The sequence below is a fragment of the Nerophis ophidion genome, linkage group LG01 (assembly GCF_033978795.1).
Source record: "Nerophis ophidion isolate RoL-2023_Sa linkage group LG01, RoL_Noph_v1.0, whole genome shotgun sequence".
NCBI lineage: Eukaryota > Metazoa > Chordata > Actinopteri > Syngnathiformes > Syngnathidae > Nerophis > Nerophis ophidion.
The window spans coordinates 40,694,005-40,712,817 of record NC_084611.1 but is presented as its reverse complement, the minus strand read 5'-3'; the positions used below and the strand labels follow the sequence as shown (position 1 = coordinate 40,712,817).

Here is an 18,813-nt window from a genome sequence, read left to right as displayed (position 1 = left end):
CAGGTGGGCAAATCAACACAAATATCGACAGTAACGATACCAAGCACAACATCATTTAATATATGGTAGATGCTACAAATAAATATTTTGTTGTTGTTGTTTACAAACTCAGGAAATAAGTCACTGCACACAGGAGGGCTTTCAGAACAAAAAACGAAGGATTTAAATCACAGCCAATAGTAGGAAATAATTTAAATATTTATTTTATTTTGTTACACGGCCATCCTGTGTTTTTGTCTGATTATAATTGGTATGAAAATGTAATTGTTTGTGATCTTGAAAGTTTGAAGAATCAATATCAGTATTGGTATGGCCAATACTGATATTGATAACTGTAACTACTTTGTGTTGGATCGATTTCCAAATTTGTAGCATCGCCCAAAATAAATGTCAAATATCAAACAACAGAAAAGTAAGTGGTCATTACAATTTAAAAGAAGTGACGATCGAACCATTTTACAACATTAAAAACCAGATATTAACAATAAATTAACAAGTAACGTATTTTTCGGATTATAAGTCGCTCCGGCGTATACGTCCCACCGGCCGAAAATGCATAATAGAGAAGGAAAAAAACATATAAGTAGCACTGGAATATAAGTCGCATTTTTGCGGGAAATTTATTTGATAAAATCCAACACCAAGAATCAATCAATCAATCAATGTTTACTTATATAGCCCTAAATCACTAGTGTCTCAAAGGGCTGCACAGACCACCACGACATCCTCGGTAGGCCCACATAAGGGCAAGGAAAACTCACACCCAGTGGGACATCGGTGACAATAATGACCCAGTGGGACGTCGGTGACAATGATGACTATGAGAACCTTAGAGAGGAGGAAACCAATGGATGTCGAGCGGGTCTAACATGATACTGTGAAAGTTCAATCCACAATGGAGCCAACACAGTCGCGAGAGTCCAGTCCAAAGCGGATCCAACACAGCAGCGAGAGTCCCATTCACAGCGGAGCCAGCAGGAAACCATCCCAAGCGGAGGCGGATCAGCAGCGCAGAGATGTCCCCAGCCGATACACAGGCGAGCAGTACATGGCCACCGGATCGGACCGGACCCCCTCAACAAGGGAGAGTGGGACATAGAAGAAAAAGAAAAGAAACGGCAGATCAACTGGTCTAAAAAGGGAGTCTTTTTAAAGGCCAGAGTATACAAATGAGTTTTAAGGTGAGACTTAAATGCTTCTACTGAGGTGGCATCGCGAACTGTTACCGGGAGGGTATTCCAGAGTACTGGAGCCCGAACGGAAAACGCTCTATAGCCCGCAGACTTTTTTTGGGCTTTGGGAATCACTAACAAGCCGGAGTCCTTTGAACGCAGATTTCAAAAGTCTAGCAGCCGCATTTTGTACCAACTGTAATCTTTTAATGCTAGACATGGGGAGACCCGAAAATAATACGTTACAGTAGTCGAGGCGAGACGTAACAAACGCATAGATAATGATCTCAGCGTCTTTAGTGGACAGAATGGAGCGAATTTTAGCGATGTTACGGAGATGAAAGAAGGCCGTTTTAGTAACGCTTTTAATGTGTGCCTCAAAGGAGAGAGTTGGGTCGAAGATAATACCCAGATTCTTTACCGTGTCGCCTTGTTTAATTGTTTGGTTGTCAAATGTTAGAGTTGTATTATTAAATAGAGGTCGGTGTCTAGCAGGACCGATAATCAGCATTTCCGTTTTTTTGGCGTTGAGTTGCAAAAAGTTAGCGGACATCCATTGTTTAATTTCATTAAGACACGCCTCCAGCTGACTACAATCCGGCGTGTTGGTCAGCTTTAGGGGCATGTAGAGTTGGGTGTCATCAGCATAACAGTGAAAGCTAATACCGTATTTGCGTATGATGTCACCTAGCGGCAGCATGTAGATGCTGAAGAGTGCAGGGCCAAGGACCGAACCCTGGGGAACTCCACACGTTACCTCAACGTAGTCCGAGGTCACATTGTTATGGGAGACACACTGCATCCTATCAGTAAGATAAGAGTTAAACCAAGACAGGGCTAAGTCTGACATACCAATTCGTGTTTTGATACGTTCTAATAAAATATTATGATCGACGGTATCGAAAGCAGCGCTAAGATCGAGGAGCAGCAACATAGATGACGCATCAGAATCCATCGTTAGCAATAGATCATTAGTCATTTTTGCGAGGGCTGTCTCCGTGGAGGGATTTACCCTGAAACCGGATTGAAAGATTTCACATAGATTGTTAGACGCTAAGTGTTCACTTAACTGCTCCGCAACAATTTTTTCAAGGATTTTTGAAATAAAGGGAAGGTGAGACACCGGTCGGTAGTTTACCATGAGGTCAGGATCGAGGTTAGGTCTTTTAAGAAGAGGATGAATAACCGCTTTTTTGAATGCTAGGGGAACAGTGCCCGAGGAGAGTGATACGTTTATAATATTTAGCACTGATGGACCTAATAATACAAAGAGCTCCTTGATCAGTTTCCCAGGAAGAGGGTCAAGTAAACATGTTGTTTGTTTTATTCCATTTACACGTTGTAACAATTCCTCTAATGTTATTTCCTCAAAACGAGAGAAACTATTTTGGAGGGCAGTATCCGCCGTATATACAATCGTGTCAGTGTTAATAGAACCCCGTTGTAGCTGGGACGCATTGTCTTTAATCTCCTTTCTAATGACTTCAATTTTCTTACTAAGGAATTGCATAAAGTCATCAGCTGAGTGGGTTGACCTACTGGAAGGGGTCCCTTGTTGGATTAGCGATGCTACCGTACTAAACAAAAATTTAGGATCGTTTTTATTACGGTGGATGAGATTTGAGTAATATTTAGCTTTAGCTAAGGTAAGCATGCGTTTATAAGTTATTAAACCATCACTCCATACTTGATGGTGCACCTCAAGTTTAGTCGTGCGCCACTTGCGTTCCAGCTTTCTACATAATAATTTCTGAGCTCTAGTTTCTTCTGTAAACCACGGGGTGCGCTTTTTTGGAACCTTTTTTAACTTTAGCGGTGCTATGTTATCAATGGTTTCGCGCAGGGCGTCGTTAAAGTTGTTAGTGAGGTTATCAATAGAGCCCACATACTTTGGGAATGGTGCCATTACCGAGGGCAGTAGGTCAGCAAGAGTTGTCGTCGTGGCTGTATTAATGTTGCGGCTGCTATAGCAGTTATTATTATTATTAGTTTGACGAACATGCGTCTGAACCTCGAATTTTATAAGGTAATGATCGGACAATACTTTAGTACACGGGAGTATCGTAACTTTGGAAACGGTGATACCCCTGACAAGCACTAGGTCTATCGTATTACCGTTGCAATGCGTGGGTTCATTTATTATTTGTGTGAGACCACAGCTATCAATTACAGTCTGGAGCGCTACGCACGGTGGGTCCGATGGGGTATTCATATGGATATTAAAGTCCCCCATTATGATTATATTATCGGCGTGTGTCACTAGATCAGCAACGAACTCTGAGAATTCATTGATAAAGTCCGAATAGGGCCCTGGGGGGCGGTAGATAACAGCCAGGTGTAGAGGCAGTGGTGTGACAGACCTCATAGTAAGCACCTCAAACGATTTATATTTATTATTTATGTTAGGACTAAGGTTAAAGTTTTCGTTGTATATTAGTGCGACCCCCCCACCCCTTTTAAGCGGACGGGCAATATGCGCATGTGTAAAGTTAGGAGGACATGCCTCAATTAGCGCAAAAAAGTCGTTTGGTTTAAGCCAGGTTTCGCTGAGACCGATGACGTTAAGATTGTTGTCTCTGATAATATCATTAACTAACAACGTTTTAGGAGACAATGATCTTATGTTTAAAAAACCTATATTATAGGTAGTGGGCTGTTTTAGGGAGTTTTTGATCAAATTATCCGTAGTAGCAATATTAATAATGTTGTGTTTATTATGCCCAGTGCATTTAGTATAGTTATGACCATATCTAGGAATTGATACGACAGGAATTTTCAGATTGTTTGATTGTTGCTTTGATAAACTGCACGCATCATGGTTAGCCACCTCGATAACGGGAATTTTCCGATTGTTTGTTTGTTGCTTTGATAAACTCCACGCATCATGGTTAGCCACCTCAGTAACGGGAATTTTCCGATTGTTTGTTTGTTGCTTTGATAAACTGCACGCATCATAGTTAGCCACCTCAGTAAAAGACATGTCTAACTCTGAAACACTCAAAGCAGAAAAAAACTTGTTCTAATTTAACTGACTCCTTACCCAGACCAGTAGTCTCGCATTTTCCATTTAAATCCGTCTTCAGGATGGAGGGAAGTGGTGTTCTGTGGGGATTAGCCTTCTGCTTTGTTTTTAGCCCCGCTCGGCATCCGCGTTTCCGATCACACCGCTGGCGTCTGCTCCGTAGACGGCCCCCGCTGCTACTATACTCCCCTGCTTCACAGGCCGCTGGATGTAGCCGCCGACGTATTCCCATGCTAGTTAGCATGTTTAGCACGCACGCGTCTATCAGTCCAAAACCGCCCGATATGTCCACATCGAGAAGTGTCTGGCGGTCGTACGTGATCGCGGAGTGACCACGATGTGAGCCAGCCATAAAGTTTGTGGAATTGTCCGGTATTTCTGCCAAATGTTCCATCTTTAGCAAGAGCCCCTCGAGGACGCAGCCCGCCCGGGCGCCGCCATCTTGGACATTTGAATAAACATTTGAAAGGCAATTTAAAATAAATAAAGAATAGTGAACAACAGGCTGAATAAGTGTACGTTAAATGACGCATAAATAACTAACGGAGAAGGTGCCTGGTATGTTAACGTAACATATTATGGTAAGAGTCATTCAAATAACTATAACATATAGAAAATGCTATATGTTTACCAAACAATCTGTCACTCCTAATTGCTAAATCCCATGGAATCTTATACATCTAGTCTCTTACAGTGTGTGTGTCGCTTCTAAACAACTCTGCCAACTCCAAAGGTATGCGCCGCTTCCTCTTGTCGTTTTCTGCTGCATATTTCACTACGTCCAGCTTGTAATCTGCAGTACATGATTTCCTTTTCGGTGCCATTTTTGTTCAGTCCTCAGTTTTTATAAGTTACCGCCAATGGTGAAATGATTCATTTTAATAGCTACGGCAGTAGCATATAACAGTTAGTATCTCATGACCCACAATGCACTTCTGCCATGACCCTCCCCCGCCGAATTCTTATTGGTTGACATGTGTGTGACGATTGCTGACATTTTCTACGTCTCTTCCGCAAATGAGATAAATAATATTTTTTGATATTGTGTAATCTGCAGTACATGATTTTCTTTTCGGTGCCATTTTTGTTCAGCCCTTCTCAGTTTTTATAAGTTACCGCCAACGATGAAATGATCCATTTTAATAGCTATGGCATTAGGATATAGCAGTTAGCATTCCATGACCCACAATAATAATGTATATTTCATTTGTAAAAAAAAAAAAAGCACTTTACGGTGAGCAAACAACCTCAAAGTGCCGCAGTGTAAAAAAATTGTAAAAAATAATAATAATAATAATAAAAAGATAATAAAAATTTATAAAATATAGAACTACAAAACAGCCCAATAGCTAGAATCAGCATGCATGTCTATAAAAAGGCTTTTTTAAAAAGATGGGTTTTTCAGCCTTTTTTAAAAGCATCCACAGTCTGAGGTGCCCTCAGGTGGTCAAGGAGAGCGTTCCACAGACTGGGAGCAGCGGAGCAGAAAGCCCGGTCTCCCATAGTTCGTAGCTTTGTCCGTGGAGGTTGGAGGTTAGCCTGCTTGGAGCGGAGGTGTCGTGTGGAGGATTTGGGGGTAAGCAGTTTTTTGAGGTAGAGGGGGGCATTTCCATTGAGGCACTGGTGAGTTAGTAGGGAGATTTTGAATTCAACCCTGAGTGGAACAGGAAACCAGTGAAGGGATTTGAGAGTTGGTGTGATGTGGTCATGTTTCCGCACTCTCATCAGGATCCTATCAGCACTATTTTGTATGTATTGCAACTTCTGAATGTTCTTGCTGGGGATCCCGACAAGAAGTGCGTTGCAGTAGTTGAGCCTGGAGGAGACAAAGGCGTGGACGAGCCTCTCTGCATCAGAGAGAGTGAGTGAGGGGCGGAGTAGAAGGAGGTCTTGCACAGTTGTGTTATTTGAGCCTCAAAGGTCAGGGTCCATTTTAACACCCAGATTAGTGACTGAGGATGAGAGGTGAATGTCGTGGCCGGAGACGGTGATGCTGGTGATGGTGTGCGACTGAGTCTGATGTGGGGTGCCGACTAGAATGGCTTCAGTCTTGGAGCTGTTTAGTTGAAGAAAATTGTGTTTCATCCACGCCTTGATCTCCTCCAGGCAGTTGGTAAGTGTGGATGATGGCAGGGCTGCAGAGGGGGTTGGGTTTGTTTTCAGGTAAAATTTAGTGTCATCAGCATAGCAGTGGAATGATATTCTGTGCTGGCTGATGACACGGCCAAGAGGGAGCATGTAGAGTGTGAAAAGGGTGGAGCCGAGAACTGATCCTTGAGGGACATCACAGGTGACAGAGTGTGTCCGGTGCACTTCTGCCATGACCCTCCCCCGCCAAATTCTTATTGGTTGACGTGTATGTGACGATTGCTGACATTTTCTTCGTCTCTTCCGCGAGTAAAATAAATAATATTATTTGATATTTTACGGTAATGTGTTAATAATTTCACACATAAGTCGCTCCGGTATATATGTCGCACCCCCGGTCAAACTATGAAAAAAAACTGAGATTTATAATCCGAAAAATACGGTAGATTAATAATAGTTTTGAGAAAATACTGCATCATTTTAAGTTGTATAATGTTACTGTAAACGTCATCAGCCAAATTAGGAGCCTTTGTAACCCGTTTGGAATGGTTTTCTTGTCATTTGTATACCAAATAATGTGATATATATTGTTATCGCAGGATGCAATGTATATCACAATATGGATTTTAGGCCGTATCGCCCATCACTAATAACGACTTGTTGGTTACGCATAACATTGGGCTGTACGATAGCTGAGAAAGAATATGAAAAAGGGGACAAATGTTGCCGAATAATTTTCATGGAGAAATGGGGAGTGCAAAAACCAAAGTTGGACTGTATTGACTTTTTGGGGAATTGTGAGTTGTTTTAAGAATGTCTTTTGATTCAGATTCCATGGAGGTGAAACCCATCATGACACGGAAGCTGAGGCGGCGACCCAACGACCCGGTGCCCATTCCTGACAAACGAAGAAAGCCTGCACCTGATATCCCTTACATGCACTTTCACATGTACTCCTATACCGTTGTGACGCGGTGCGTTGTCGTACTCAACTGTAGAAAGTGCCAGGTCTATACTCGCGTCAATTTGGGATACTTGATTAATAATACATACTGCAAATGAGCACTTTTATTCACTGAACCGCCACGTCTCCAACACTTGCAAAAAATCATCAGTCTTAATTAGCACAGAGTATGAAAACATTGTTATGGCTGTAGGCAACCTCTTGCCATGTGACTTATTTTTTTTCCAAAGGAACTCCTGTTTTGCATTTGAGTAGTCTGCATCTTTATCTAGCTTTTTCAGTTCAATTTCAGTTTATTTGGAACATGCCGACGATACAATACGATACAATTCCAGTTGTTTCATTACAGCACGTCCGAAAAGGAGTAGGAAGAAGCAGCGCTTATTTAATTCTACCCCTTTTATTTTATTTACTTTTTTATTTTATCAAATTTTTTTTGTTCTCTGTAACAGAACAGTGAACACATAAATAATATACCATAGTAAGCATACAAATATTAAATACATAAATAATCTTTGTCTCAATAAAAAAAAAAAAAGGTTCAAGATGTTCATCTTGTTCCGTGTAGACCCCCCCTGAACCAAGTATGTCGTTGGGGCTTGTGCAGCCCTTTGAGACACTCGTGATTTAGGGCTATTTAAATAAACATTGATTGATTTGTGAACACTTGTAGTTTGAACTTAAACTGAATCATATTGCTGCTTTATTGGATTTCTTTGCTTAATCCATTCCATAATTTATTCCACATACTGATATACTAAAAGTTTTAGGTATTGTACGAGCATACAAATGCTTGCTTTAAAATATCAGCTGAATACGATTAATCACTATTACCGGGCATATTTACCTGTAAACACCTCAGTTAGCGTAAAATCTGCTAAATGTGTTTTTTGTGTATATACATATATATATATATATATATATATATATATATATATATATATATATATATATATATACATATATATATTACACAGTGGGGCAAAAAAAGTATTTAGTTAGCCACCGATTGTGCAAGTTCTCCCACTTAAAATGATGACAGAGGTCTGTAATTTTCATCATAGGTACACTTCAACTGTGAGAGACAGAATGTGAAAAAAAAAAACAGGAATTCATATTGTAGGAATTTTTTTGTAAATTATGGTGGAAAATAAGTATTTGGTCAACCATTCAAAGCTCTCACTGATGGAAGGAGGTTTTGGCTCAAAATCTCACGATACATGGCCCCATTCATTCTTTCCTTAACACAGATCAGTCGTCCTGTCCCCTTAGCAGAAAAACAGCCCCAAAGCATGATGTTTCCACCCCCATGCTTCACAGTAGGTATAGTGTTCTTGGGATGCAACTCAGTGTTGTTCTTCCTCCAAACACGACGAGTTGAGTTTATACCAAAATGGATACAGGGATGATACAGCAGAGGATTGGGAGAATGTCATGTGGTCAGATGAAACCAAAATAGAACTTTTTGGTATAAACTTAACTCGTCGTGTTTGGAAGAAGAAGAATACTGAGTTGCATCCCAAGAACACCATAGCTGCTACTGTGAAGCATGGGGGTGGAAACATCATGCTTTGGGGCGGTTTTTCTTCTAAGGGGACAGGACGATTGATCCGTGTTAAGGAAAGAATGAATGGGGCGATGTATCTTGAGATTTTGAGCCAAAACCCCCTTCCATCAGTATGAGCTTTGAATGGTTGACCAAATACTTATTTTCCACCATAATTTACAAAAAAAATATTTAAAATTCCTACAATGTGAATTCCTGGATTTTTTTTCACATTCTGTCTCTCACAGTTGAAGTGTACCTATGATGAAAATTACAGATCTCTGTCATCATGTTAAGTGGGAGAACTTGCACAATCGGTGGCTGACTAAATATATATATATATATATATATATATATATATATATATATATATATATATATATATATATATATATATATATATAAAATATATATAATATATCGTATTTTTTCGGAGTATAAGTCGCACCTGCCGAACATGCATAATAAAGAAGGGAAAAAAATATATAAGTTGCACTGGAGTATAAGTCGCAATTTTTTGGGTAATTTATTTAATAAAATCCAACATCAAGAATAGACATTTAAAAGGAAATTTAAAATAAATAAAGAATAACAGGCCGATTAAGTGTACGTTATATGACTCATAAATAACCAACTGAGAAGGTTCCTGGTATGTTAACGTAACATATTATGGTAAGAGTCATTCAAATAACTATAACATAGAACATGCTATACGTTTACCAAACAATCTGTCACTCCTAATCGATAAATCCCATGAAATCTTATACGTCTAGTCTCTTACGTGAATGAGCTAAATAATATTATTTGATATTTTACCGTAATGTGTTAATAGTTTCACACATAAGTCACTAATGAGTATAAGTCGCACCCCTGGCCAAACTATGAAAAAAAAACTGCGACTTATAGTCCGAAAAATACGGTGTGTGTGGCATAGAAAAACAGAATAATTGCTGACTGAGTAGTTTTCTCCTTACCACTATTGCAACATTGGTTGTCTTTGCCACTATGTTGCAATATACATTCTAAGGGAGACATGTTTGCTCACCCACTTTCAGTTCAGCTTTACAGATGCCATGTCTGCTGTACTCATTGTGTCTTTTAAGTCATTGTCATTTCCCCCCATTTGAAGTGTGGCGCTGACATGTTTATCGCCGTCATCGCTGCTCATTTCCTCCCATCTCCCTCCTTAATTCCTGGCACCGCAGTTAAACTACCTTCTCACGGACGATCAGATCATGGAAGACCTAAGAACGTTAAATAAGGTACGTTCTAATGACACTGTGTAATATCCCCGGCGTGTCTGCCGTGTGTGTTCATTTGGCCGACTTCTCGTTGCAGCTCAAGTCACCAAAGCGACCAGGTGTGTCGGCGCTCACGCCAACGTCATTGATTGCTCAAACTTCTTCAGGTACTAATTCACGGACGAGCAACGGACGCCATAAACATATTGGTTTTGTTTACCCGCTTCTAGTGTCCCCTTCGTCGCCGGACCACATCCCCTCCGCGCCCATGGAGTACCCGTCCCAGCGCTTCGAGGCCCGCATCGAGGAGGGCCGTCTGTACTACGACAAAAGATGGTATGTCTCGTCTCTCCTTGTACCGTGATGACGCAGGTGCAGTTTTCACCGCTAGATGGCCACATTTCACTATAGATGCTGTAAAGCAGCCTCTGCTTCTCATAATGGCTCTGCAGCCTCTTAGCTGCCTCTAGTACAGGGGTGTCCAAACTTTTTCCACTCAGGGCCGCACACTGAAAAATCAAAGCACGCGGGGGCCATTTTGATATTTTTTCATTTTCAAAACCAATACAATATACTTTTTTAAAAAAAATTTTTGGGGGGCTCCCTCAAGTTAGGTCCTAGGGACCCAGAAGGGTTTCACTCTTAAAAAAGGTTAAAAATAGGTCATATATTATTTTTTTCATAAAACCCTTGAATGTCTAATTGTACTTAATTATTTTTATTACATTTTACGAGCTTTTTGTCGAAACCCTTTTTTTTTGTGTCAAAAATACAAAATATACAATATTTTTTCCAAAAATATTTTCAAAGTGGAATATTTGATGTGAAGTAATTGGATCCCTAAATAGGTCAATAATTCATAGCAATATTTATTTGAATGTATTATTTTTATTTTTTATTTTATTTAGCTAAGACAATTAAATTCCACTAAAATCCTTAGGGATCGAAAAGTGCCCTACTCATAAAAAGGTCATGCTTTTTTTTATTTTTTATTTTATTTTTCATTTTTCATTCAACACTTAAATCTCTATCAGCTTCAGATAATATATATAGTAATTGGTTTAGTATATTTATAATAACAATAAATAGTATAATTAGTATTAGTATATAATTAGTATGGCAATTTTTTTTTCAAATTTTCATATTTTTTTATGTTTGTTGTATTTATGTCCTTTTTGTCCTTAAATCAATCAATAATTTGTGGCAACATTGATTTTTATTCATTATTATTTTTTGAGAAATTATTTAAAAAATGTTATTAGAGTCAACAATGCAACTTTTTCTCATTGCATTTCACCAATTTGCTCTTTTTTTCCACTTTTCATTGTTTAAAAAATATATATATTTTAGTATTTTTACAATGATGTGCTGTGGCCCAGTAAAACATTTGCTGCGGGCCGCAAATGGCCCCGGGCCACACTTTGGACACCCCTGCTCCAGTACATTTAATTACTCACAATCACAGGAAGAGTCTTGTATCCGCGGCGACGGGCAGAAAAGAGACGAGACGACCGTGCTTTCATCTCCTGTTTTTATTGTTGAAAGAAGCGTCGTTATCCTCGCACACGATCAAAGGCGTCGCACGCCTCTCTCCGAGCGCTGTCAAGTGTTTTGACAGTTTGAGGCGAAAACAAGGGAAGAACACTCTCTTTGACCCCATTTAAGCCCGCCATCTTTAAACGAAGCGTACGTTCTACCACCATAGTGTCAGGGAACGCCATCGTCGACGGGGAAACGCCGAAAGCGTTACGAGGTAAAAGCGGGAGGAACAAAAACAAGGTGTTAATAAATGTTGTAATATTCAAACCAAATTTTGAAAATATTAAGTGGAAGCGCACTATGTCCATTAAAAGTATACATTTCTTTTGTCTTTTTAAGGCCACAAGAAAATTTTGTTTTTGTTGGACTAGTTTTATATCATTGTACCACTTTCTGGTTGCGGGATCTCGGTGACAGGAAATAATCGGGCTCGATTAGCAGACGTGTACAGACTTTTATTTTCTACTCTGTTGAGTCTCTCTCCTTCACTCCCCGTCCCCCTCAGTCTCTCTGGGCTCCCTCGTCTTTCCGGGCTCCTCACGCTGCTTTAAATATAGAGACAGGTGATTAGACAGCCTGTTCCAGCTGGGTTATCCACTCACCTGCAGCTGCTTCGTAGCCGGCTTCCGCACATGCTCTGCGCACAGGCGACGCCTGGACCACGCCCCCTCCAGAATCATTAAAATATGATTTTTTTTTTCTAAATAATGAAAGCAATTCAGATTAAGTCATAAAGCAGAAGATGATAAAAGGAGTAAGGATGAATAAAGCGCACTGTGACCATAAAAAGTACACATTAATACATTTATAGAATATTTTTTTTCTTTTTAAATCAGGAGTTGACAACCCACAATGTTGAAAAAGCCATATTGGACCAAAAATACAAAACAATCTGTCTGGAGCCACAAAAAAATGTAAGTCTTTTATAAGCGTTATGATGAAGGCAACACATGATGTGTCTATATTAGCTATATTAGCCTACTATCAAAAAAGCTTTAAAAAGTCTCATATAAAGTGTTATAATGAAAACAACTCATGATGTAAGTGTCTATAATAGCCTACTATCAAAATGACTATATCTTGCAGGCTGGCGCAAATCTTCAATGACAGAAATGTTGAAACGTAAAATTTCAGCTTCATTTTTACAACATTGGAAAACTTTAGTAAAACGAAGGCTTCTCAGAGGGTGAGATCACTCCTGGAAATGACTAGCTTTGAATTGCCAAAGGTTATAGATGTGTGTGTCCAAGTTAAAGGAAACGACAGGCTGTCTTCTAATGGATTCATTACAATCTTTGCAAGCTGGGTTACGTTTACTGTGGTCTGTAACAACATGGCACTCCGAGAACTATCAGAAATGCAGCCAATATTACATACAGATAATGTGTCATGAGACATGCAAAAGTAAATTACAAATTTTTTTTTTTAGCCTTTTATTTAACCAGGTAAAAAATCCCATTGAGATCAAAGATCTCTTTTCCAAGGGAGACCTGGCCAAGAGGGCAGCAGCAAGGTTACATTAAAAACAGTAAACAACACATAAAACATCACATTTACAACATTAAAACTTGCTCATATGACACATGTGCATACTGATAAGGTACAGTTGAGATCAAAATAATTCAACCCCCACGCAAGTTTGGTGTTTTAGCAAGTTGGGCATTTATTCCGTATTTTGTTTATAGTCATATCAAATAAAGATGTGTCAAATAGACAAATGCAACTTAAATTGTAACACTGTATTTTACAAAATACCGAAAAAGGACATTTTTCTTAATATCTCATTGACAAAATTATTCAACCCCCTAGTTACATGCATCTTTAGTACTTAGTAGAACACCCTTTGGCAGTAATTACATCCTTCAAACGTGATACATAACCGGACACAAGCTTCTTGCAATGATCTACAGGTATTTTAGCCCATTCCTCTTGAGCAAAGGCCTCCAGTTCATTCATATTCTTGGGCTTGCGTGCTGCAACTGCCTCTTCAAGTCCCACCACAGGTTTTCTATAGGATTTAGGTCTGGCGACTGTGAAGGCCACTCCAGAGTCTTCCAGCCCTTCTTCTGCAACCACTCTGATGTTGATTTGGAGGTATGCTTGGGATCGTTGTCCTGTTGGAAGGTCCAACGTCTCCCAAGCCTCAGCTTTGTCACTGACTTCATGACATTTGCAACTAATATATCCTGGTAGGAAATAGAATTCATAATGCCTTGAACGCGCTGGAGATTCCCAGTACCTGAGGCAGAGAAACAGCCCCAGAGCATGATGGACCCCCCACCATGCTTAACAGTAGGCAAAGTGTTCTTCTCTTTGTAAGCTTCATTTTTTTCTCCTCCAGACATAACGTTGATTCATAGGCCCAAAGAGTTACAGTTTTGTCTCATCACTGCATAGAACAGTTTGCCAAAACCTTTGGGGTTTGTCCAGATGATTTTTGGCATACTGGAGTCTATTTTCTTGTGCCTGGTAGTCAGAGGTGGGGTGCGCCTGAGAGTTCTGGCATGGAGGCCTTCATTTCGTAGTGGGCGCCTTATTGTCTGGGACGAAACCTGCGTTCCGCCCTCTGCAATGTCCTGTTGTAGTTCCTCAGCTGTTACCCGGGGGTTTTTCACCACTGTACGCTTCAAATACCGGACTGCAGTTGCACACAGCATCCTCTTTCTACCAAGCCCAGGTAGTGTTTTCACTGTGCCTTTAGCTTTAAACTTGCGAATTATGCTCCCAACTGTGTCTCTTGGAATGTGTAATATCTTTGCTATTTTCTTATATCTATATCCTTTCTTATGAAGATAAATTACCTCCTCTCTTGACTTCTTCGACCACTCCCTGGACTTCACCATGTTGCAAATACACCATTGACCATCTACAAGAAGCTGAGCATCACAGTCTTTTTCAATCAGTTTAATTGTTGCTCGTTATGGTTCTAATCACATCTACAGGTGTTTTCAACACCTGATTGAAAAGACCTTATTCAAATTCTGTTCTTAAGAGTTATGATCTTCAAGGGGTTGAATAATTTTGTCAATGAGATATTAAGAGAAATGACACCGTTTGGTATGTTACAAAATCTAATGTTGTAATTCAAGTAGCATTTGTCTATTTATAGCATCTTTATTTGATATGTCAATAAACCAAATACGGAATAAATGTCCAACTTGCTAAAACACCAAAATTGTATGGGGGTTGAATACTTTTGATCACACCTGTAGATACACAGAGGACATAAGTAAAGGAAATGAAATGAGCTCAAATATAGCTACAAACGAGGCATAATGATGCAATATGTACATACAGCTAGCCTAAATAGCATGTTAGCATCGATTAGCTTGCAGTCATGCACTGACCAAACATACCTGTTTAGCACTCCAACAAGTCAATAACATCAACAAAGCTCACATTTGTGGATTTACGCACAGCATAAAACATTTGGTGGACAAAACGAGACAAAGTGAGTGGCGTAAAACACGTTTTTCTGTGGCAGCGTCAGAGAAAGTTGTACATGTAAACTGGCTAGTTCAAGGACCGCAAAATTAGTAGCACAAAACACTTGCCAAATACTCTCATCATTGAAGCATGTTTAATACAAACAGTGCGAAGTTTATTGTCATGTTTGTCCTCCTACAGAAACTAAAATGAAACAAAAAATATATATTTTACCTTATCTTTTCATTTACGTTTTTGAAAAAGCTCCATGGAGCCACTATGGCGGCGCTAAGTTGCTGACGCCCGTTTTAAATAAAGACTTATAAAAATGTTGTTTTTGTTGGACTAAATGTGGGTGTGAATGTTGTCTGTCATTCTGTGTTGGCTCTGTGATGACGGACAAGTGGTAGAAAATAGATGGTTGAATAGTTTTATATCATAAATTGTAAGATTTATTTTTTTTCTTTAGCCGTTGAGATAAATCACAAAGCAGAAAATATTAAATGAAGGATGAATAAAGCCATAAAAATCATACATCAACCCTCGTATTTTGTGTCAAAAATTATAGGAATATAATTTTTTGTGGTTGCAAAGATGTTTAAAAAAATCACTAAATAAGAAAAAAAAATTTATAGAAAAAAGTAAGATTTAAAAAATATATATATATTAATGAGAGCCATTCAGATTAAATTATAACGCAGAAGACATAATCAATCATCCATCCTTTTGGGTCGTTATTTATATAGCCTTTAATTAATCACAAATGCCTCAAAGGGCAACACAAACCACAATGACATCTGATCCCACATCAGGGCAAGAAAAAAGTCAACCCAATGGAGACAATGAGAAACCTTAGAATGCAGCGCAGATTAATAATGTGCAAAGGAGGAGTGGTCCTGAAGTGGAAACTGATCAGATGCCACCTGTTAACCTCTCCACACAGAAAAGAGGGACAGAGCAGACAAGAAAAAGGGCAGATCAACTGGTCTAAAAAGCGGTCTATTTAAAGGCTTGGGTTTATAAATGAGTTTTAAGATCAATCGAACAATCAGATGGGATTTAAATGCTTCTATTTGAAAAGAGAAAGGATGAATAAAGTGCACTTTGTCCATAAAAACTGTACCTCACCAATTTTATTATGTACTCAAAATGAATAATAGGAAAAACTGTTTTTTGTGGATTTAAAGATGTCCAAATAAATGACAAAAAAACCCCAAAATGTTGGACTACGTAGTTTTAAATGGAAGTTCATTTGTGTTTTTTTTTTTTATTAATAAAATCCATTCAGAATAAATGATAAAGCAGAAAATATGAAAAGGAGACTGGGTGAATAAAGAGGACTATGTCCATAAACATCGTACATACACCTATTTTAGTTTGTGGTCACAATAATAGGTAAACAATTTTTTGTCATTGCTAAGATTGTCTAAAAAACACAAAATTACATAATTTTTTTGGGACTAGTTATTATATTTAGAAATGATGATGTTTAAATAGGCGTGGTATCAATAATTAAAGCACGTGTGCTTAAATTTGGTGCCACAAATGAGTAGGAACTAAGGAATGAGTGCAGTTGTGATGCCATAAAGGTAGCATTACATTTTCTCTTGCTCTTATCACTTGTGGGGGAAATAAGCATTTGAAACAATGTCATTTTCTTGGTGTTGGATTGTCTTATGTCTGAATCCTTTCCCAATGCACACCAGGTACCACAAGAGCCAGGCCATCTACCTGGAGTCCAAAGACAACACCAAGATCAGCTGTGTCATCAGCTCAGTGGGCACCAACGAGGTAGGTTTTTTTCTTCTTCTTCTACTTCTTCTTCTTTACTTGTTCCTTTTGTTCTTATTATTCTTGTTCTTACTATTTTTTTTTTGCTTTTTCTTGTTTTGTACCTCTTGATCTTATTTTCATTTTCTCCTTCATCTGTTTTTTGTTGTTCTGCATCTTCTTCTTCTTTACTTGTTCCTTTTGTTCTTCCTATTCTTGTTTTTACTATTTTTGTTCTTGCTTTTGTACCTGTTCTTTCACTTCTTGTTTTTCTTTTTCCTGTTGTTTGCTTGTTCTTAACCTCTCGATCTTGTTTTCCTCTTCTACTTTGTACTTACTTGTTCTTCTCCTTTTTGTTTTTTGTTGTTCTTTTTCTTCTTTTTGTTATTGTTGTTTTTCTTCTTGTTCTTTTTGTTCTTGTTCTGTATCTTCTTCTTCTTTACTTGTTCCGTTTTTTCTTCTTCTTATTCTTGTTCTTACTATTTTTGTTCTTGCTTTTGTACCTGTTCTTTCTCTTCTTGTTTTTCCTTTTCCTGTTCTTTGCTTGTTCTGTACCTCTTGATCTTGTTTTCTTCTTCTTCTACTTCATCTTTACTTGTTCTTGTCTTTATTATTATTATTCTTGTTTTTATTTTTGTTCTGCTTTTTTCTTTTTTTCTTGTTTTTTTTTTTAATTTTGTAATATTTTTTTAAATTTTTATAATATTTATTAATTAATTTCATAGGGAAATCATAATACTGGTACTGAAAAACAGACACCCCCCAAGGATCCCTCGAAGAAAAAAAAAAATCAATTATAATAGTACTTTAAAAACAAAAAAAAGAAACAAAAAAAATGTTATTTTTGTTAATCTTATTTTAATCTTATTTTTCTTGTTATTCTTCTTTACTTTTCCTGTTTTTCCTCTTTGTTTGTTCTTCTACTTCTTTTTTTGTTCTTCTTTTTTCTTGTTCTTTCTCTTCTTGTTCATTCCTATTTTGTTTTTCTTCTTGATCTTGTTTTTTGTTCTTGTTTATAATTTTCTTGTGTTCTTGCTGTTTTTGTCGCACTTTTTTTCTGTTTCTTATTGTTCTTAATGTTCTAAAACTTCTTGTACCTGTTGTTGTCTTGGTTTTCTTCCAGTGCTTGTTTCTCTTCCTTTTCTTCTTCATATTGTTCTTTTTCCTGTTCTCCTATTCATTCTTGTTTTTGTTCTTCTTATTATTATTCCTATTCCTGTTCTTCTTCTTGTCTGCGCCTGCATCATAAATGAATTAACATGCACCTTTCCTTTGCTTCTTGTTGAGATTTGGGTGAGGAAGACCAGCGACAGCACAAAGATGAGGATATACTTGGGGCAGCTGCAAAGGGGAGCCTTCGTTATCCGGCGGCGATCAGCGGTGTGAAACACGAGGCCTTCACCAAACTGTACATTGAAACCCGACCCCTTGCTGGTCGTTTGTATACGACCCCTGACTGTACATTTACACCCCCCCACACACCTGTACATTTGTCTGACACACGTCTCATCTGCTTTTATTAGTTTGTTCTTCAAAATAAATCGAATTCCGTTGCCATTACGTTACAACATAGTTTTATGGACCTCATTTATGTTTGACACATTAGTCATGATTAAGGGAATATATCTACATATATGTCTATTAAGTGACAGACTGATAGCGCATCGTTTTTTAAGGCGATTTTTAAAGATTTTTAAAACCAGGCTCATCTAGCTCAATGCATTTTTTCTCTGAAAAGTGGACACTTACTTTTACGTACGTTTTTGTCCACACTTGTTCCATTAAGGGCTACATACTCATTGGTCAAAGCACACAGGGCCATTTTAGTAGGTATTTTTTGGTTCAAGAAAATTTAAAGCTAAAAACAGATACAGTACCGGCCAAAAGTTTGGACACACCTTCTCATTCAATGCGTTTTCTTTATTTTCATGACTAGTTACATTGTGGATCAGTGTTTTTCAACCACCGTGGAGATTATTTAGTTTCGCCTATTTGGGTTAAAGATATTTTTTGCAAGCCAATAATTATAGTCTGCAAATTATGTG

At 38.3% G+C, this 18,813-nt stretch overlaps 1 protein-coding gene across 6 annotated transcripts in view; it reads left to right on the top strand.

Annotated features, from left to right (window-relative positions):
* The window catches only part of suds3 (SDS3 homolog, SIN3A corepressor complex component), a 48,201-nt gene extending 29,865 nt beyond the window's left edge, over positions 1-18,336 (top strand). For 4 of the 6 annotated variants that reach the window (XM_061902963.1, XM_061902995.1, XM_061902986.1 and 1 more), the window contains 6 exons: positions 7,112-7,207; positions 9,993-10,054; positions 10,131-10,200; positions 10,264-10,369; positions 16,705-16,789; positions 18,056-18,336. In XM_061902963.1, coding sequence (XP_061758947.1) covers positions 7,112-7,207; positions 9,993-10,054; positions 10,131-10,200; positions 10,264-10,369; positions 16,705-16,789; positions 18,056-18,154 — 518 coding nt within the window. In that variant the 3' untranslated portion in view covers positions 18,155-18,336. Of the gene's footprint in view, positions 1-7,111; positions 7,208-9,992; positions 10,055-10,130; positions 10,201-10,263; positions 10,370-16,704; positions 16,790-17,493; positions 17,870-18,055 lie in introns of those variants that run through there. The other 2 variants (XM_061902980.1, XM_061902971.1) reach the window with 2 other exon arrangements.
* Positions 18,337-18,813: the final 477 nt, after the last annotated feature.